General features: G+C 56.1%; 2 protein-coding genes across 7 annotated transcripts in view; both read right to left on the bottom strand.

Annotated features, from left to right (window-relative positions):
- Nucleotides 1-20,208, bottom strand: part of LOC101797191 (protocadherin alpha-C2) — a 167,746-nt gene that overhangs the window by 95,774 nt on the left and 51,764 nt on the right. Inside the window, exon 1 of one of the 6 annotated variants that reach the window (XM_072023604.1) lies at nucleotides 14,720-19,804. The exons of 4 other annotated variants lie outside the window; for them this stretch is intronic. In XM_072023604.1, the coding sequence (XP_071879705.1) occupies nucleotides 14,720-17,635 (2,916 nt within the window). In that variant the 5' untranslated portion in view covers nucleotides 17,636-19,804. Of the gene's footprint in view, nucleotides 1-8,959; nucleotides 11,662-14,719; nucleotides 19,805-20,208 lie in introns of those variants that run through there. One more of the 6 variants, XM_072023612.1, reaches the window with a different exon arrangement.
- Nucleotides 320-4,661, bottom strand: LOC119718328 (protocadherin alpha-2-like). Its single transcript, XM_038186303.2, has one exon. The coding sequence runs from the start codon at nucleotides 3,469-3,471 to the stop codon at nucleotides 490-492; it is 2,982 nt and encodes a 993-aa protein (XP_038042231.2). The 5' UTR covers nucleotides 3,472-4,661; the 3' UTR covers nucleotides 320-489.

The raw sequence follows: 20,208 nt of genomic DNA, 5'->3' as shown, positions 1-20,208 counted from the left end.
TAAGATCACTTCCACAAGGACATTGTTTCAATGACCAACATGCCATGAAGTGTCATCGGAAAACAAAACACAAGAGGTAGAAATAAAAGCAAAAAAAAAAAACAAGGGGCAAGGACCATCATGCAGATTCAATTGCAGATTCACTGGAAGAACATCAAAACAGGCCACTGTGCCTCTTTCAAACAGAGATGTAATGACAGATAACGTCAATGGGTATTGACTTCTTTCTGAGAGATGACAACCCTGTTGGTGAAGGAGTGAGACACTAACATCATGGCATCGGTGTCAGACGGTGCAATAGCTTTGCAGGCTTTCAATAGTGTCTGCTGCACAGTCACAACCAGACCAACTCTTCCTGGACTGCAGTCCTTCTTCAGAAACAGTAACATTCAGAAATGTTACACACCAGGAACCAACAGGATTGGCAGACACAATGTTGTGTTGAAAATCCTTGTAAAATTACTTCCACATCCACATCGTTTCAATGACCTACGTACCGTGAAATGCCATCGGAAAACAAAACACAAGAACTGGTAAAGAAAAAAAATAAAAAAACAAGGGGCAACCTACCGTGCCCGAAGAGTATGGGGAGAGCGAAGGTCCCTTCTCGGCAGAAGCGTTTTCTGCCGCGGGGCCGGGCGGCGGCGGGCAGTTGGGGCTGAAAACCATCAGGTCGCTCTTGCCCGCGCCGTCCGCCACGCACAGGCTCCGGCTCTGGCGCTGCGAGTACGACCAGCTGCCCACCTCGCTGGCGCACACCAGCGTGGCCGGCCCGGGCCCCGCCAGCACGGCCGACCGCGGCGCCCAGCGCGACGCCCCGTACAGCACCACCGCCAGCAGGAACAGGCTCGACACCGCGCAGATGGCCACCACCAGCCACACGTTCGTCGCCGCCGCCGCGCCGCCCTCCGCGCCCGCCGCCGGCCGCACACCCGCCCCCGACGACGACGCCCCCGCCGCCGCCGCCGACAGCGCCGCCTCGGCGCCCTCCACCAGCGACACGCTCAGCGTGGCCGTGGCCGAGCGCGACGGCTCCCCGTGGTCCCGCACCACGATCAGCAGCCTCTGCCGCGGGCCGTCCGCCTCCTCCAGCGCCCGCGCCGTGCTCACCTCGCCGCTGTACAGCCCCACGCGGAACGGGCCCTTGCCCCGCGGCTCCCACAGCTCGTAGCGCAGCCACGCGTTGTAGCCCGAGTCCGCGTCCACCGCGCGGATCTTCGCCACCACCTGCCCCGCCGGCGCCCCCCACGCCGCCCACGCCCACAGCGACCCCGGCGCCGACGCCGACGCCGACGCCTCGCCCGCAGCCCAGGGCCCCGGCCCGCCGCCGGCAGGCGGCAGCAGCGCCGGCGCGTTGTCGTTCTCGTCCACCACGAACAGCTGCACCGTGGCGTTGCCGCACAGCGGCGGCTCGCCCGCGTCCACCGCACGCACCTCGAACTGCAGCACCTGCAGCTCCTCGTAGTCCAGGGGACGCAGCGCCCACAGACGCCCGCTCTCCGCGTCCACCGACACGTAGCTCGACGCCGGACGCCACCCCGACCCCGCGCCCGCGCCGCCCTCCGCCACCGAGTAGCTCACGCGCCCGTTGCCCGCCTCGTCCGGGTCCCGCGCCCACAGCCGCGCCAGCTCCGCGCCCGCCGCGTTGTTCTCCCGCGCCAGCACCGTGTACACGGCCTGCGCGAACGCCGGCGCGTTGTCGTTCACGTCCGACACCGGCACCCGCAGCCCGCGGCTGGCGCGCAGCGGCGGCGCCCCGCCGTCCTCCGCCCGCACCTCCACCTCGTACTCCGACACCCGCTCCCGGTCCAGCGCCTCCCGCAGCACCAGCGAGTACGAGCCCGCGAACGTCGCCACCAGCCCGAACGGCGCCGGCGGCCACACCGCGCAGCGCACCCGCCCGTTCGCCCCCGAGTCCCGGTCCGACACGCTCAGCAGCGCCACCACCGTCCCCACCGACGCGTCCTCGGGCACCGGCACCGACAGCGACGTCACCCACACCTCGGGCGCGTTGTCGTTCACGTCCAACACCTCTAGCATCACGCCGCAGTGCCCTGATAAAGGCGGAACGCCCATGTCTCTCGCTTCGATTTGTAACTCGTATAATCGCACTTCTTCAAAGTCCAGGGAACCTACGATTCGAATCTCTCCCGTCCTCGGATCAATGCCGAAGACATCTCTCTGGGCAGCAGGAAGTGAACTGACGATGCTGAACGAGAAATCCTGATTAATTCCTTCGTCCGGGTCGGTAGCGCCCACCCGAGTCACTAATGTTCCCTCTGCCGCGTTCTCCGGCAGCCGCACTTTATACACCGACTGGTTGAACTGGGGCGCGTTGTCGTTCGCATCCAGCACCGACACCAACAGCTCCACCGTGCCCGTCAGCGACGGCCTGCCCCCGTCACTCGCCGTCAGCACCAGACGGTGCTCGGCCAACGACTCGCGGTCCAAACCTTTCGTCAGCACCAGGAACAGCGACTTCATATTTTCATCTGACGATTTCATATCCAGAGCGAAGTGCTCGCTGGGGCTGAGGGTATAGGAGAGCTGCGCGTTGGCTCCGATATCCGCATCCGACGCGCCCTCCAGCGGGAAGCGGGATCCCGGCAACGACAATTCCGCGATGCTGAGGTTTTTGGTGGCGGCCGGGAAGAGCGGGGCATTGTCGTTGATGTCGGTGACCTCCACTTCCACGTGGAAGACGCGCAGCGGCCGCTCCAGCAGCACTTCCAGGCGCAGGGCGCAGGGCGCGCTCTTCCCGCACAGCTCCTCCCGGTCCAGCCGCGAGCTCACCACCAGCGCCCCGCTCGCCCCGCTCACCTCCACGCTCGCCCGCCGGCCCTGCGCCACCAGCCGCAGCCGCCGCGCCTCCGCCTCGCCCGCCTCCAGGCCCAGGTCCTGCGCCAGCCGCCCCACCACCGTGCCGCCCTTGGCTTCCTCCGGCACCGAGTAGCGCACCTGCCCGCCGCCCAGCGCCCAGGCCGCCTGCAGCACCAGCACCCGCACCACGGCCCGCACGCACACCACCATGGCCGCCGCCGCCGCCCGCGCCCCGCACGGCTCCCAACGCCGCCGCCGCCGCTCTCCTGCCCGCCCCGCGCCGCTCCCCCCGCGCGCACAGCCGCCCTTCCCGCCGCCCCGGGGCGGAGCCGCCCTCCCGCCGCTCCCGCGCCGTTCCTGAGCCTGCAGCGACACCGTGTGCTCCGACGCCTCACTCGCGCCCGCCGCCGACAGCACGACAGCGACACCGACACCGCCGCGCGGGACAGGACAGCCCCGCCACTCGCGGGACACACCACGGACACGGCGCCGACACCCACCCCAGCACAGCCCGAGACAGCTCCCCGCACACTGACTGGCTTCCAGCCCTTGCTTGCTTCCTTTTCTGTCTCTGTCCTGCTTTGCTTCTCCTCCATTCTCTCTCTTGCTTGCTTTCCTGCTAGTTTCTTGCTTGAATGCTTTCTTCTGCATGCATACTTCCTTCCTTCTTTCTCCCTTTTTCTTCTTCCACTTCTTCTCGCACTTTTTTCCTTCTTTCACTTTGTTCCTTCATTCTCGCTATTACTTCTTTCCCTTTGTTCTTTTTTTCCCTTCTTTCTGAACCTTATTTCCTTCTTCATGTATCTTCGTTCGTTTTCTCTGTTCCTATATTATTCCTTTATTTTATTTTTTCATTCGATTTCTTCTTCCTTTTTAATTCCTATGTTACTTCGTTTTTTCTTTTACTTCCTTTCAGTCTTCCTTTCCGTCTGGAGCAGTGTGTCCGCTCCATATGCCACTCCCCCGCACATCAATCAGCTGCCAGCGCTGCATGCATCACACCGGCCGAGGCTCCTCCTTGATTCTTTTCTTGCTTGCTTCCTTCCTTCCTTCTCGTCTCTCTCCTCCTTTGCTTCTCCTCCTTTCGTTCTCTTGCTTGCTTTCCTGTTTGCTTCTTCCTTGCCTGCATTCTTCTAGACATCTTCTTTTCTATTTTCACTTCTTTCCTTCTTTCTGCAACTTCATTCCTTCTTGATATACCTTCATTCTTTCTCTTTTCCATCGTTATTCCTTTGTTTTTATTTTCTAATTCGATTTCTTTTTCCTTTTCTTTTTACCTTCCTTCCTTTTTTTCTTTTATTTTCTTTCAGTCTTTCAATTCCTTCTTTCAGTTTTACAACTTATTCCCGGTTTCCTTCTTTCCTTCACTCCTTCTATTCATCTGCTTCTCTCCCTCTCCTCTTCACTTCTCATGTTTCCCTTCTGTGTATTAGCCTGCATAACCATTGCCCTCCTTGCCCTTTTTTTTCTTCCTTCACCTTTTTTCCCTCCTTTATCAAAACGCTGTCCAAATGCCTACAACATCAAGTGCACCATCAAGCACAGACATGACCTCAGCCAAGCTCTCTTCTTCGTCTTCCTCATGGCCTTTCCTTGAGCTCTGTACAGCGTTCCTCAGCACTCATGAGGACAACATCCCCCCAGGAATTACTCTTCCAGACAACTCGCTCTCCTCCTCTCAATAGGCCATTGCAGACCAGGATACCAGGATGTCCACTGCAAACAGGCTCCAAGGACTCCGAACAGCTCAGGTGAGTCATTCATTTGGCAATTGAAACCCAGCACACCCCAGCTCACAAATCCTCCAAAAATGGAAAAACAAACAAACAAACAAAACAAACGAACGAACAAACAAACAACAACAACAAAAAAAAACAACACAGGGCAACCACAGTTTGCTTACACTCCCACACACCTCAGGGAAGATGCATTACTTGGCATTCACTTGCCACCCACATGCTGAGTGGTAAGCTCTTGCTTTCCTTTTCAGGTACACATCCACTGCCAGAACAATCCAGCAGGAAGATCCTCTGGGACAAGGCAATCTCTCCCACCAGAAACATCTCATCTGTAATGTGAGCTAACCATCACACAACCCAACAACTCCATGAAGGTAACACCACTGCTTTTTCACTGAAAAAAATACCTTGACCACCAACACCCACCCCCAGAGAAACAAAGTACAATCCCTCCTTTACGTGTCTTTCCAGCCACCCGCTCACACTGAGCTGTGAAGAAAAGGGAAAGGAATGAGATCAGGCAACAGCACTATGGTGCTCCAAACCTACAGTCTACAGCCTCCAAACCTAGGCTAGATTCCATTCATCCAACATGAACTTACTGCTGTTAAATAGCAAAATGTTGCATAGCTCTCTTGAACACATCCTCTCAGAGTATGAGTCACTTACCTATAGGATCAGTGCTTGTTTGTTTAGAAAAAGAAGCATTTCCATGACAGAAGAATGGCTTGTAAAGCACAATTTCTTTAAAAGCTATCAGAGATTTCTGGGGAAGATGGATGGAAATTTTCCTTCAGCTACGTAACACTTTGGAAGTCATTAGACACCACGCGCTGCTCCCATACCAATGTTCATGTTTTAGAATGAGCCATGCTACAAGAGATGCACCATCTTGACCAAGGCCAACTATGCAAGAACACAGACTGGGAAAGTCAAATGCACAAAGATTACACGCACCCCATCATGTCTCCTTAGAAATGTCCAACATTTCTGATAGCAGGCAGACACCAGGGGAAGGGACTCTTGCACATGGGAGAAACTGTTCTCCCCATTGGAACCAACATGCTTGTCTGAAGGCACCAATCATACAGGCATTCCCCAGGAACTGGTCAGTCCATCCACCATAATGCGAACACAACTAAACAGTAAAAAAAAAAAAAAACATACATCTCTCTCAAACACATATTTATTGCATATGAATAACTTACCAGTAGTATCAGTGGTTGCTTGCTTAGAAAAAGGAATAGATTCATGGATGGAGAATTTGTATAAAAGGGAAATTTTCGTTTTAAGTTTTCAGTGATTTCTAGGGAAGCTGGACTGGACAGAAATCATCAAGTTTAGCAAAAGATCCCCAGTCATGGGAGAGTGAGCTGTGCTTCCTGACACGGAGCTATCACACAGGAAGCTATCATGCAGGAGAAGAGAAAACCAAAGAATCCCATTCCCACTTCAGCAAAACACAAGCTTAGCCAAAAACATGAAGACAGCGATCACTTCTTCCTCTCCTCCCCACTTCTTGGCTAAGGCCACACTGCAGCTTCCATCCAGCATCTCCGTTTCCCACAAACACGCTTATTTTCCTACTCAACACCATCCTGCCCATTGCCAAATGATCACTCCTTCTCAAAAAGGAGTTCACAAAATCACTGCCACAACACCTGGACGTTGCTCCACCCCACCAACACAATCCAGCTCCAAATCCAACTCTGAGCATCACCCTCTGCACAGCCTCGCCTTCTCCCACCACTGCCATGATCTTCCACCCTGCACAAATGGCACTCACAATGATTAACACTGGCTCAGTAATCTCACATGGAAAGGGTGAAAGCTGGCCTGAGGGACATTTACACAGCTTCTGCTGGAGCAGCCACTCCTCATACTCAGGATCACAGGAGTCAAAGGCCATCTGACAGACTGCTGAAAAAGCTGGCCTATGGTACAGAACAGTGAGATGTACCTATGGTACAAAACCAAGTGGGCAAACAAAAACTAAACTCTACGTAGAGGCTGGGAGGGCCCTGGAACATCAGGCCAGGGATTGACACAAATTGCCTTCCTTGGAGGCAGACAGACCTTCACAGGATGAGGCCCTCACCAGCCTCATCTAACTGCAGTGTTCTTCCTGCTCTCAGCAAGGAAACCACGGACGTCCACGTGTCACCTTCAGCACAAGGTACCTTAAGATCCTATCACATGGGAAGCAAGAGGCAGACCTGAAAGCCAATGACATTCTCTCAACGACAACCTCCACTCTCAACAGTGCAGAAGCCAGCACCCACACTCACAGCCAACTGTCCAAGTGTCTCTTCTCTGGCAGCAGCCTCAACTCAGCAGACTACATCTCATCCACCGTTACCAACAGATTTCCAATATGAGAGAAGAAAAATAGCAGAGTGGGGATTCGGACATTTTCGTTACAGGAGAGAAGAAAACCAAAGGATCCCATCCCACTTAATTGGACCACAAGGTCTGGACAACACTGAGAATACAAACAGCACTTCTTCCTGTCCCTCCCAACAATACGAGCAGAGGAAATATCTTGGGGAACTTCCGACAATTTGGGAAGGATTGTCAGTCTTGCCTGAGCAACAGGCAAGGTTCTGCCTGAGCAACAATACTCCACATTCAGGCAGACATGATTAGCCACCTATGGCAGATGTCTTCACAAGCAGGAATGCCACAAGAACAACAGGGAGTGAGGACAAGCAGAACTTGACTGCACAGGGCCCTCAGGAAGCTCATCGTTCTTCACAAATGGCCTTGACATCACCATTTGCTTCCTTTTAGGCCCCCCAGGTCCCATCCTACACAAACCACATTGCCATGCTCTCAGTTTACTCAAGCTTCACCCATATGCAAGAAGGGGATCCTTGGAGAAAACATCAGGCAAAGACTCCAGGCACAGACCAAGGCAGTTGTGTGGCAGCATGAATAACACACTGCCTCTCATCCTCAAAAAGAGATCACAGATGAATTTATGGGAATTCTGAGAGGCTCCTAGCTGAGGAGCACAGTGTGCCAGGCCTCTTCTCCGTGTCATCTAATGGCATATTCTGTCCTGCACCCTGGGAAATCAGATCTCCAGGAGAGTATTTCCAAACCAGGATTGAGGAACACTTGAATGCATGCTAACACAGATGGAAAAAATCAAAAACCATGATTAGCAGATTACCACCCACCCACAAAATGACAAACAAACTATAAAACCATTTTTACTACACAGGTTTCAAGTATGAACTGAATCAGAAAGAACAGTGCGTACAGAACCAGCACCACTGTTCATATCACCAGTCCTTCAACAATCTCAGGTGGAAATACTGCATGCCAGTAAGAAGCAGCATTTGTGGAAGCCATGTCATGAAAGCTTCAAGCACAATCTCCATTGATTTTATTCTCAAGATTGGCAAAACCTTCACATCATGTCACTTCAAGCCTGGAAAAGGGTCTTGCCCAGGAACACTCTGAGACCACTCTGATCACGGATTCACTATAGGCACCCTTGATCCCCCATTCTCGAATGTGTGTTTTCAACACAAGTAGACACCTCTTCTTCTGATCTTATGGCATGCAATGCAGACTATTGATTTCCTTTTCCCTGAAGCAGTGGGACTTCCCCCCAAAGGTCACGGTTCACTTCAGAATAAGGCCAGGCCAAGGCAGTTCAGTGCCATTGCCACATTCACCTCCGCCAGGTGACACACTTTCCCTTCCCAACACAATGCTCACTCCAACTTTCACACACCCTTCCCAGCAATGACAGATCTGAAACCTGCAAAACCCTGCCAATGGTCCCATATGCACAGGGACCATCTTGCAGATTCACTGAAAGAACATCAAAACAGGCCAGTGTGCCTCTTTCAAAAAGAGATGTAATGACAGCTAACATCAATGGGTATTGACTTCATTCTGAGAGATGACAACCCTGTTGGTGAAGGAGTGAGACACAAACATTATGGCATCGGTGTCAGACAGTACAAGAGCTTTGCAACATCCTGCATGGATAGAGGACTTCACAGCATCACTTATCTGAAAACATGAGGCCAAGACTGTTCTGCTTTTCCAGCTACACAAGATGTTTCCTGAATGGCCCTGAAGAAAACAACGTAACAACAGTAGGCCCCGCAGTCAGCTACTTAAAGGGCTTTCAATAGTGCCTGCTGCACAGTCACAACCACACCATGTCTTCCTGGACTGCAGTCCTTCAACTGTCTCCAACAGAAGTGCTACACACCAGAAACCAACAGGATTGGCACAGACCATGTTGTGACGAAAATCCTTGTAAAATTACTTCCACAGGCACATCGTTTCAATGACCTATGTGCCATGAAATATCATCGGAAAACAAAACAGAAGAAGTGGGAAAAAAATATATACTAAAAAAACAAGGGGCAACCTACCGTGCCTGAGGAGTATGGGGAGAGCGAAGGTCCCTTCTCGGCAGAAGCGTTTTCTGCCGCGGGGCCGGGCGGCGGCGGGCAGTTGGGGCTGAAAACCATCAGGTCGCTCTTGCCCGCGCCGTCCGCCACGCACAGGCTCCGGCTCTGGCGCTGCGAGTACGACCAGCTGCCCACCTCGCTGGCGCACACCAGCGTGGCCGGCCCGGGCCCCGCCAGCACGGCCGCCCGCGGCGCCCAGCGCGACGCCCCGTACAGCACCACCGCCAGCAGGAACAGGCTCGACACCGCGCAGATGGCCACCACCAGCCACACGTTCGTCGCCGCCGCCGCGCCGCCCTCCTCCGGCCGCACACCCGCCCCCGACGACGACACCCCCGCCGCCGCCGCCGCCGCCGACAGCGCCGCCTCGGCGCCCTCCACCAGCGACACGCTCAGCGTGGCCGTGGCCGAGCGCGACGGCTCCCCGTGGTCCCGCACCACGATCAGCAGCCTCTGCCGCGGGCCGTCCGCCTCCTCCAGCGCCCGCGCCGTGCTCACCTCGCCGCTGTACAGCCCCACGCGGAACGGGCCCTTGCCCCGCGGCTCCCACAGCTCGTAGCGCAGCCACGCGTTGTAGCCCGAGTCCGCGTCCACCGCGCGGATCTTCGCCACCACCTGCCCCGCCGGCGCCCCCCACGCCGCCCACGCCCACAGCGACCCCGGCGCCGACGCCGACGCCTCGCCCGCAGCCCAGGGCCCCGGCCCGCCGCCGGCAGGCGGCAGCAGCGCCGGCGCGTTGTCGTTCTCGTCCACCACGAACAGCTGCACCGTGGCGTTGCCGCACAGCGGCGGCTCGCCCGCGTCCACCGCACGCACCTCGAACTGCAGCACCTGCAGCTCCTCGTAGTCCAGGGGCCGCAGCGCCCACAGACGCCCGCTCTCCGCGTCCACCGACACGTAGCTCGACGCCGGACGCCACCCCGACCCCGCGCCCGACCCCGCGCCCGCGCCGCCCTCCGCCACCGAGTAGCTCACGCGCCCGTTGCCCGCCTCGTCCGGGTCCCGCGCCCACAGCCGCGCCAGCTCCGCGCCCGCCGCGTTGTTCTCCCGCGCCAGCACCGTGTACACGGCCTGCGCGAACGCCGGCGCGTTGTCGTTCACGTCCGACACCGGCACCCGCAGCCCGCGGCTGGCGCGCAGCGGCGGCGCCCCGCCGTCCTCCGCCCGCACCTCCACCTCGTACTCCGACACCCGCTCCCGGTCCAGCGCCTCCCGCAGCACCAGCGAGTACGAGCCCGCGAACGTCGCCACCAGCCCGAACGGCGCCGGCGGCCACACCGCGCAGCGCACCCGCCCGTTCGCCCCCGAGTCCCGGTCCGACACGCTCAGCAGCGCCACCACCGTCCCCACCGACGCGTCCTCGGGCACCGGCACCGACAGCGACGTCACCCACACCTCGGGCGCGTTGTCGTTCACGTCCAGCACTTCCAGCTCCACGCTACAGTGCCCTGATAACGAGGGCGTCCCCTTGTCTTTCGCCTCAATGCTAAAGTCAAATACACTGACTTCCTCAAAGTCCAGGGGACCGACGAGTCGGATCTCGCCCGTCTGCGGATTAACAGAAATCAGATCTCTTCCACTCGGGGGCATAAAGTTGCTTGCGCTGTAGGTAACTTCACTGTTAATTCCTTCGTCTGGGTCTGTGGCGCCGACTCTGGCCACCAGGCTACCCTCCGCTGCGCTTTCCAGTACCTGCACTTTATAGACCGACTGGTTGAACTGGGGCGCGTTGTCGTTTGCATCCAGCACCGACACCAACAGCTCCACCGTGCCCGTCAGAGACGGCCTGCCCCCGTCACTCGCCGTCAGCACCAGACGGTGCTCGGCCAACGACTCGCGGTCCAGAGATTTCGTTAATACAAGATAAGGTATGATATTCCGTTCATTCTCTTTTCCTATTTCCAGAGCGAAGTGCTCGCTGGGGCTGAGGGTATAGGAGAGCTGCGCGTTGGCTCCGATATCCGCATCCGACGCGCCCTCCAGCGGGAAACGGGATCCCGGCAGCGACGATTCCGCGATGCTGAGGTTTTTGGTGGCGGCGGGGAAGAGCGGCGCATTGTCGTTGATGTCGGTGACCTCCACCTCCACGTGGAAGACGCGCAGCGGCCGCTCCAGCAGCACCTCCAGGCGCAGGGCGCAGGGCGCGCTCTTCCCGCACAGCTCCTCCCGGTCCAGCCGCGAGCTCACCACCAGCGCCCCGCTCGCCCCGCTCACCTCCACGCTCGCCCGCCGGCCCTGCGCCACCAGCCGCAGCCGCCGCGCCTCCGCCTCGCCCGCCTCCAGGCCCAGGTCCTGCGCCAGCCGCCCCACCACCGTGCCGCCCTTGGCTTCCTCCGGCACCGAGTAGCGCACCTGCCCGCCGCCCAGCGCCCAGGCCGCCTGCAGCACCAGCACCCGCACCACGGCCCGCACGCACACCACCATGGCCGCCGCCGCCGCCCGCGCCCCGCACGGCTCCCAACGCCGCCGCCGCCGCTCTCCTGCCCGCCCCGCGCCGCTCCCCCCGCGCGCACAGCCGCCCTTCCCGCCGCCCCGGGGCGGAGCCGCCCTCCCGCCGCTCCCGCGCCGTTCCTGAGCCTGCAGCGACACCGTGTGCTCCGACGCCTCACTCGCGCCCGCCGCCGACAGCACGACAGCGACACCGACACCGCCGCGCGGGACAGGACAGCCCCGCCACTCGCGGGACATTTTCGTTACAGGAGAGAAGAAAACCAAAGGATCCCATCCCACTTCATTGGACCACAAGGTCTGGACAACACTGAGAATACAAACAGCACTTCTTCCTGTCCCTCCCAACAATAAGAGCAGAAAGAATATCTTGGGGAACTTCCAACAACTCAGGAAGAATTGTCAGTAGTGGGAAAAGCTCCTGCCTGAACAACAATACTCCACATTCAGGCAGACATGATTAGCCACCTATGGCAGATGTCTTCACAAGCAGGAATGCCACAAGAACAACGGGGAGTGAGGACATGCAGAACTTGATTGCACAGGGCCCTCAAGAAGCTCATCGTTCTTCACACATGGCCTTGACAACCCCATTTGCTTCCTTTGAGACCCCCCAGGTCCCATCCTACATAAACCACTTGCCATGCTCTCAGCTTACTCAAGCTTCATCCATATGCAAGAAGGGGATCCCCGGAGAAAACATCAGGCAAAGCCTCCAAACACACAAGAGCAAGTCAGTTGTGTGGCAGCATGAATAACACACTGCCTCTCATCCTCAGAAAGAGATCACAGATGAATTTCTGGGAATTCGGAGAGGCGCCTTGCTGAGGAGCACAGTGTACCATGTGCTGTTCTCCATGTCGTCTAATGGCATATTCTGTCCTGCACCCTGGGAAATCAGATCTCCAGGAGAGTATTTCCAAACCAGGAGCTGAGGAGCTCTTAGATGCATGCCAGCACAGATAGAAAGCTTCAAAAAACATCATTAGGGAATTACCACCCCACCCACCAAATAACAAACAAACAAACATTAAAATCATTTTAAGTCAAAAGGTTTCAAGTATGAACTGAATGAGAAAGAATAATGCCTACAGGACCACCTCTACTTTTCATATCATCCACTGCTTCAGCAATCTCAGGTGGAAATGCTGCACACCAGTAAGAAAGAGGATTTCGGGAGCCCATGTTGAGAAAGCACTAAGCATGATCGGCAATGTTTTTATTCTATCAGAAAATAAATAAATAAATAAATATCAAACACTGAACAGCTAGCCTCCATAAGAAGTTCCAAACCAGGAACTGATGGGATCAACATATTTGCAACAGTTAAAAAAAAAACATCGTAAGGGGACTACACACAACAATTCCATAAAAAGGAACAGCAATGCAGTGGAAGTAGAATGAGTAGAACACCAAAAGCGTTCTCCCATCTCCCATTCCATTACAAGACTTGTGTGAAAAGTAGGAAGACTCCAACACCGCTGTCTCATGAGCATCAGACAACCCACCAACTGCACCCAGCTGCAATGAGCATGAGCTGGGCACAAGGAAAACATCCTATCACATTTACCAGCACTCCCAGGACACAGGACAGGCCGGTCACCACAGAATGCATATAACTGGCACAGTCAGATCCTCTGAAGCTGTCCTCTAACAAAACACTTTGCCGGATGCAGAAAACCAGTTCTCTGTTGCTCTGTTTATTGCCCTGTCCTCCTGCTCTGCTCTTCTACCTCTCTATTGCAAACTACACAAATAGCATGCTCAAAATGGGATAAATATTATGTGATTTTTGCTGCATCTTCCACTTTAACAATGACTTTCTGGCAGTAAACAGAGTGGAAAAGTTTATCTATCTTCAAGGAGCATGGGAAAAGACAGGGGAAACCGGCATGCCTTGCTGAGAACAGAGGCATAGTGATCCCGAGCAACTGCAGCTCTACACAGAAGCTAAGCAACAGCAGGAAAGGGAAGGAGTCAAACTCACTTCCTCTGATATATTTTCAATTGCACAAGACAAGGCCCTCTGCAACATCATCTAACTCAACTTCAGCCCTCCATCCAATGATGACAAATCCCTTTTTCCAGGGAAATCACCCACTCCACTTCCTAGTCCACTTCTCTGCAATGAGTGATTTTTTACCATCTTGCTCAACACAACCCAGAGGAGAGAGAGGGATTCAAAATTGATGCAGTGAAAATTCTCACAAGGAATATACCTCAAATGATATTCTGGACACTTCAATACCACATACAATTCTCAACATATGCAAGACCTTCAAATCGTGTCTCTTGGAGCCTGGCAAATGGCCCTACCCAGGAACACTCTGAGACCACTTTGCCTCAACATTCACTTTAGGCACCCTTGATCCCCCATTCTCGAATGTGTGTTTTCAACACAAGTAGACACCTCTTCTTCTACTCGTAAGGCATGCAATGCAAACTATTGATTTCCTTTTCCTTAGGCAGTGGGACTTCCCCCCAATGGTCACGGTTCACTTCAGAATAAGACCAGGTCCCATTCAGTGCCACTGCCACATTCACCTCCGCCAGGTGACACACTTTCCCTTCCCAACACAATGCTCACTCCAACTTTCACAGACCCTTCCCAGCAATGACAGATCTGAAACCTGCAAAACCCTGCCAATGGTCCCATATGCACAGGGACCATCTTGCAGATTCACTTGCAGATTCACTTAAAGAACATCAAAACAGGCCAGTGTGCCTCTTTCAAACAGAGATGTAATGACAGCTAACATCAATGGTATTAACTTCATTCTGACAGATGACAACCCTGTTGGTGAAGGAGTGAGACACAAACATCATGGCATCAGTGTCAGACGGTGCAATAGCTTTGCAGCATCCTGCATGTATACAGGACTTCACAGCATCACTTATCCAAAAACATGAGGCCAAGACTGTTCTGCTTTTCCAGCTACACAAGGTGTTTCCTAAACGGCCCTGAAGAAAACAATGTAACAACAGTAGGCCCAGCAGTCAGCTCCTTAAAGGGCTTTCAATAGTGCCTGCTGCACAGTCACAACCACACCATGTCTTCCTGGACTGCAGTCCTTATTCAGAAACAGTAACATTCAGAAATGTTACACACCAGTAACCAACAGGATTGGCAGAGACCATATTGTGACGAAAATCCTTGTAAAATTACTTCCACATCCACACCGTTTCAATGACCTACGCACCATGAAATATCATCAGAAAACAAAACACAAGAACTGGTAAAGAAAAAAAATAAAAAAACAAGGGGCAACCTACCGTGCCAGAAGAGTACGGGGAGAGCGAAGGTCCCTTCTCGGCAGAAGCGTTTTCTGCCGCGGGGCCGGGCGGCGGCGGGCAGTTGGGGCTGAAAACCATCAGGTCGCTCTTGCCCGCGCCGTCCGCCACGCACAGGCTCCGGCTCTGGCGCTGCGAGTACGACCAGCTGCCCACCTCGCTGGCGCACACCAGCGTGGCCGGCCCGGGCCCCGCCAGCACGGCCGCCCGCGGCGCCCAGCGCGACGCCCCGTACAGCACCACCGCCAGCAGGAACAGGCTCGACACCGCGCAGATGGCCACCACCAGCCACACGTTCGTCGCCGCCGCCGCCGCGCCGCCCTCCTCCGGCCGCACACCCGCCCCCGACGACGACGCCCCCGCCGCCGCCGCCGACAGCGCCGCCTCGGCGCCCTCCACCAGCGACACGCTCAGCGTGGCCGTGGCCGAGCGCGACGGCTCCCCGTGGTCCCGCACCACGATCAGCAGCCTCTGCCGCGGGCCGTCCGCCTCCTCCAGCGCCCGCGCCGTGCTCACCTCGCCGCTGTACAGCCCCACGCGGAACGGGCCCTTGCCCCGCGGCTCCCACAGCTCGTAGCGCAGCCACGCGTTGTAGCCCGAGTCCGCGTCCACCGCGCGGATCTTCGCCACCACCTGCCCCGCCGGCGCCCCCCACGCCGCCCACGCCCACAGCGACCCCGGCGCCGACGCCGACGCCGACGCCTCGCCCGCAGCCCAGGGCCCCGGCCCGCCGCCGGCAGGCGGCAGCAGCGCCGGCGCGTTGTCGTTCTCGTCCACCACGAACAGCTGCACCGTGGCGTTGCCGCACAGCGGCGGCTCGCCCGCGTCCACCGCACGCACCTCGAACTGCAGCACCTGCAGCTCCTCGTAGTCCAGGGGACGCAGCGCCCACAGACGCCCGCTCTCCGCGTCCACCGACACGTAGCTCGACGCCGGACGCCACCCCGACCCCGACCCCGACCCCGCGCCCGCGCCCGCGCCGCCCTCCGCCACCGAGTAGCTCACGCGCCCGTTGCCCGCCTCGTCCGGGTCCCGCGCCCACAGCCGCGCCAGCTCCGCGCCCGCCGCGTTGTTCTCCCGCGCCAGCACCGTGTACACGGCCTGCGCGAACGCCGGCGCGTTGTCGTTCACGTCCGACACCGGCACCCGCAGCCCGCGGCTGGCGCGCAGCGGCGGCGCCCCGCCGTCCTCCGCCCGCACCTCCACCTCGTACTCCGACACCCGCTCCCGGTCCAGCGCCTCCCGCAGCACCAGCGAGTACGAGCCCGCGAACGTCGCCACCAGCCCGAACGGCGCCGGCGGCCACACCGCGCAGCGCACCCGCCCGTTCGCCCCCGAGTCCCGGTCCGACACGCTCAGCAGCGCCACCACCGTCCCCACCGACGCGTCCTCGGGCACCGGCACCGACAGCGACGTCACCCACACCTCGGGCGCGTTGTCGTTCACGTCCAGCACCTCTAGCATCACGCTGCAGTGCCCTGATAAAGGCGGAACTCCCATGTCTCTCGCCGCGATTTGCAACTCATATAACCGCACTTCTTCAAAGTCCAGGGGGCCTCGCAGACGGATCTCCCCCGTTTGTGCATCAATGCTAAAGATATCTCTCTTGGTAGCAGGAACTAAATTGACGATGCTGAAAGAAAATTCCTGATTAATTCCCTCGTCCGGGTCGGTGGCTCCCACTTGAGCCACCAACGTTCCCTCTGTCGCGTTCTCCAGCAGCCGCACTTTATACACCGACTGGTTGAACTGGGGCTCGTTGTCGTTCGCATCCAGCACCGACACCACCAGCTCCACCGTGCCTGTCAGTGCCGGCCGGCCCCCATCAGTCGCCGTCAGCACCAGACGGTGCTCGGGCATCGATTCGCGGTCCAGACCTTTCGTCAGCACCAAGAACAGCGACTTCATATTTTCATCTGAAGATTTCACGTCCAGAGCGAAGTGCTCGCTGGGGCTGAGGGTATAGGAAAGCTGCGCGTTGGCTCCGATATCGGCATCCGACGCGCCCTCCAGCGGGAAGCGGGAACCGGGAGGCGAGTTTTCCGGTAAACTGAGGTTTACCAGAGCGGCGGGGAAGAGCGGCGCATTGTCGTTGATGTCGGTGACCTCCACCTCCACGTGGAAGACGCGCAGCGGCCGCTCCAGCAGCACCTCCAGGCGCAGGGCGCAGGGCGCGCTCTTCCCGCACAGCTCCTCCCGGTCCAGCCGCGAGCTCACCACCAGCGCCCCGCTCGCCCCGCTCACCTCCACGCTCGCCCGCCGGCCCTGCGCCACCAGCCGCAGCCGCCGCGCCTCCGCCTCGCCCGCCTCCAGGCCCAGGTCCTGCGCCAGCCGCCCCACCACCGTGCCGCCCTTGGCTTCCTCCGGCACCGAGTAGCGCACCTGCCCGCCGCCCAGCGCCCAGGCCGCCTGCAGCACCAGCACCCGCACCACGGCCCGCACGCACACCACCATGGCCGCCGCCGCCGCCCGCGCCCCGCACGGCTCCCAACGCCGCCGCCGCCGCTCTCCTGCCCGCCCCGCGCCGCTCCCCCCGCGCGCACAGCCGCCCTTCCCGCCGCCCCGGGGCGGAGCCGCCCTCCCGCCGCTCCCGCGCCGTTCCTGAGCCTGCAGCGACACCGTGTGCTCCGACGCCTCACTCGCGCCCGCCGCCGACAGCACGACAGCGACACCGACACCGCCGCGCGGGACAGGACAGCCCCGCCACTCGCGGGACACACCACGGACACGGCGCCGACACCCACCCCAGCACAGCCCGAGACAGCTCCCCGCACACTGACTGGCTTCCAGCCCTTGCTTGCTTCCTTTCCCGTCCTTCTCCTCCTTTGCTTCTCCTCCATTGCTTCTCCTCTTGCTTGCTTTCCTGCTTCCTTCTTGTTTGCATGCTTTCTTCTGCATGCATACTACTTTTCTTTTTTTCTCCCTTTTCCTTCTTCCACTTCTTTCCTTCTCGCACTTTTTTCCTTCTTTCACTTTGTTCCTTCATTCTCGCTATTACTTCTTTCACTTTGTTCCTTCTTTCACTTCTTTCCTTCTTTCTGAACCCTATTTTCTTCTTCATATATCTTCATTCTTTCTCTCTCTTCCTTCGTTATTCGTATTTTTTTATTCGATTTCTGCTTCCTTTTTTTTTTTTAGTCCTATGTTACTTCGTTTTTTCTTTTACTTCCTTTCAGTCTTTCAGTTCCTTCTTTTATTCTTACAACTTCTTCCTGGTTTTCTTCTTTCCTTCACTCCTATCCATCTGTTTTTCTTCCTCTCCTCTTTAATATTCATGTTAACCTTCCCTGCATTAACCTTCTTAACCTTTCCCTTTGGAGACACCTTTGCCTCCTTGTCCTATTTTCTTCTTCCTTCACTTTTTTTTTTTCTTTTTCCTGCTGTATCAAAACGCTGTCCAAATGCCTATACCACCCTCACCATCAAGCACAGACATGACCTCAGTCAAGCTCTCTTCATCTTCCTCACAGCCTTCCATTCAGCTCCGTACAGTGTCCCTCAGCACTCACGAGGATGACATCCCCTCGGGAATTACTCCTCCAGAGAACTCGCTCTACTCCTCTCAATAGGCTACTGCAGAGCAGGATGCCCACTGCAAGCAGGTTCCAAGGACTCAGGTCAGGTAAGTCTTTCATTTAATAGCTCAGATCCACCATAACACAGCATGCAAATTCTCCAAGAAGGGGTAAAGCATGAGGCAAATGCAGATCTGCCACACAACCACACACTCCAAGGAAGGCTCTTTGGTGCAGCTCACTTGCCAACCACAAGCCAAACGGTGAGCTCTTGCTTAGCTTTTCAGGTACACATCCACTGCCAGAACATTCCAGCAGCAAGAACCTCAGGACACAGAGCAATTACTCCCACCAGAAACATCTCCTCCATAACAAGAGCCAACCATCACAAAACCCAGCAACTCCACAAAGGTAACAGCACTACATTTTCACTGAAACAAACCACCTCAACCTGCAACACATGCCCCCAGAGAAAAGCAGAAATATTCCTCCTCTACATGTCTTTCCTGCCACCTGCTCACACTGAGCTGGAAAGCAATAGGAAAGGAATGAGATCAAGCAACAGGACTCTGCTGCTCCACACCTAAAGACATTACCCAGGCTACTTTCCGTCCATCCAACATAAACATATTGCAGTTAAATAGCAGGAACTCATGCTTTGCCCTCTTGAACACATCTTCTCGGAGTACGAGCCACTTACCTGTAAGATCAGTGCTTACTTGTTTAGAAAAAGAAGCATTTCCATGAGAAGAGAATGGCCTATAAAGCACAATTTCTTTAAAAATTATCACAGATTTCTGGGGAGGCTGGATGGAAAAATTTCCTTCAGCTATGTGACACCTTGGAAGTCATTGGACACCATGCACTGCTTCCAATACACACGCTCATATTTTGGAATGAGCCGTATTACAAGAGATGCACCATCTCGACCAAGGCCAACTATGCAAGTGCACAGACTCAGGGGGCAAGTCGAGTGCACAAAGATTACACCCACCCCATCATGTCTCCTTAGAAATTGCCTCTATTCCTGAAGTCAGATAGACACCAGGGGAAAGAACTCTTGCCACTGGGAGAAACTGTTCTCCCCATTGGTACCCATGTATTCACCAGAAGGCTCCAAGACTACAGGCATTCCCCAGGCAATGTTCAGTCCATCCAAACAAATGAGAACACAACTGAAAAGCAGAAAATACATACTTTTTTCTCTCAAAAACATATTCTTTGCAGGTGAATGGGTGACCTGCAGCATCAGTGATTACTTCCTCAGGAAAACGAACAGATTATAGGATGGGGAACTGGTTTAAAAGAGAAATTCTCATTTAAAGTTATCAGTGTATTTCTAGGGAAGCTGGGCTGAACAGAAATAAACAAGGAAGCTTTCATGCAGGAGAGAAGAAAACCAAAGGATCTCATTCTAACTCATCAAAACAAAACCTTCGCCAACATCATAAACACGGAGGGCACTTCTTCCCCTCCTCCCCACTTCTTGGCCAGTGCCACACTCCAGCTTCCACCCAGCATCACCATTTCACACGTACAAGGCTCATTTCCCACTCAACACCATCCTGCCCTTTGCCAAATGCCCGTCCACACTCCATGCTGTTTCCAAACTCACTGCCACATAGACGATGCCCCACCCCACCAACACAATCCAGCTCCAAATCCAACTCTGAGCATCACCCTCTGCACGGCCTCGCCTTCTCCCACCACTGCCAGGATCTTCCACCCTGCACAAATGGCACTCTCAACAATTAACACTGGCTCAGCAATCTCACATGGAAATGGTGAAAGCAGGCCTGATGGACATTTACACAGCTTCTGCTGGAGTTCCTCATGCTCAGGAACACAGGACTCAAAGGCCATCTGACAGACCACTGAAAGAGCTGGCCTATAGTACAGAACAGTGAGATGAAGGAAAACCAAGTGGACAGACAAAAATAAAACTCTAAGTAGAGC

The sequence above is a fragment of the Anas platyrhynchos genome, chromosome 14 (assembly GCF_047663525.1).
Source record: "Anas platyrhynchos isolate ZD024472 breed Pekin duck chromosome 14, IASCAAS_PekinDuck_T2T, whole genome shotgun sequence".
Taxonomy (NCBI): Eukaryota; Metazoa; Chordata; class Aves; order Anseriformes; family Anatidae; genus Anas; species Anas platyrhynchos.
Note: the sequence above shows the minus strand (reverse complement) of the source record. Positions and strands in the feature narration are given on the sequence as shown.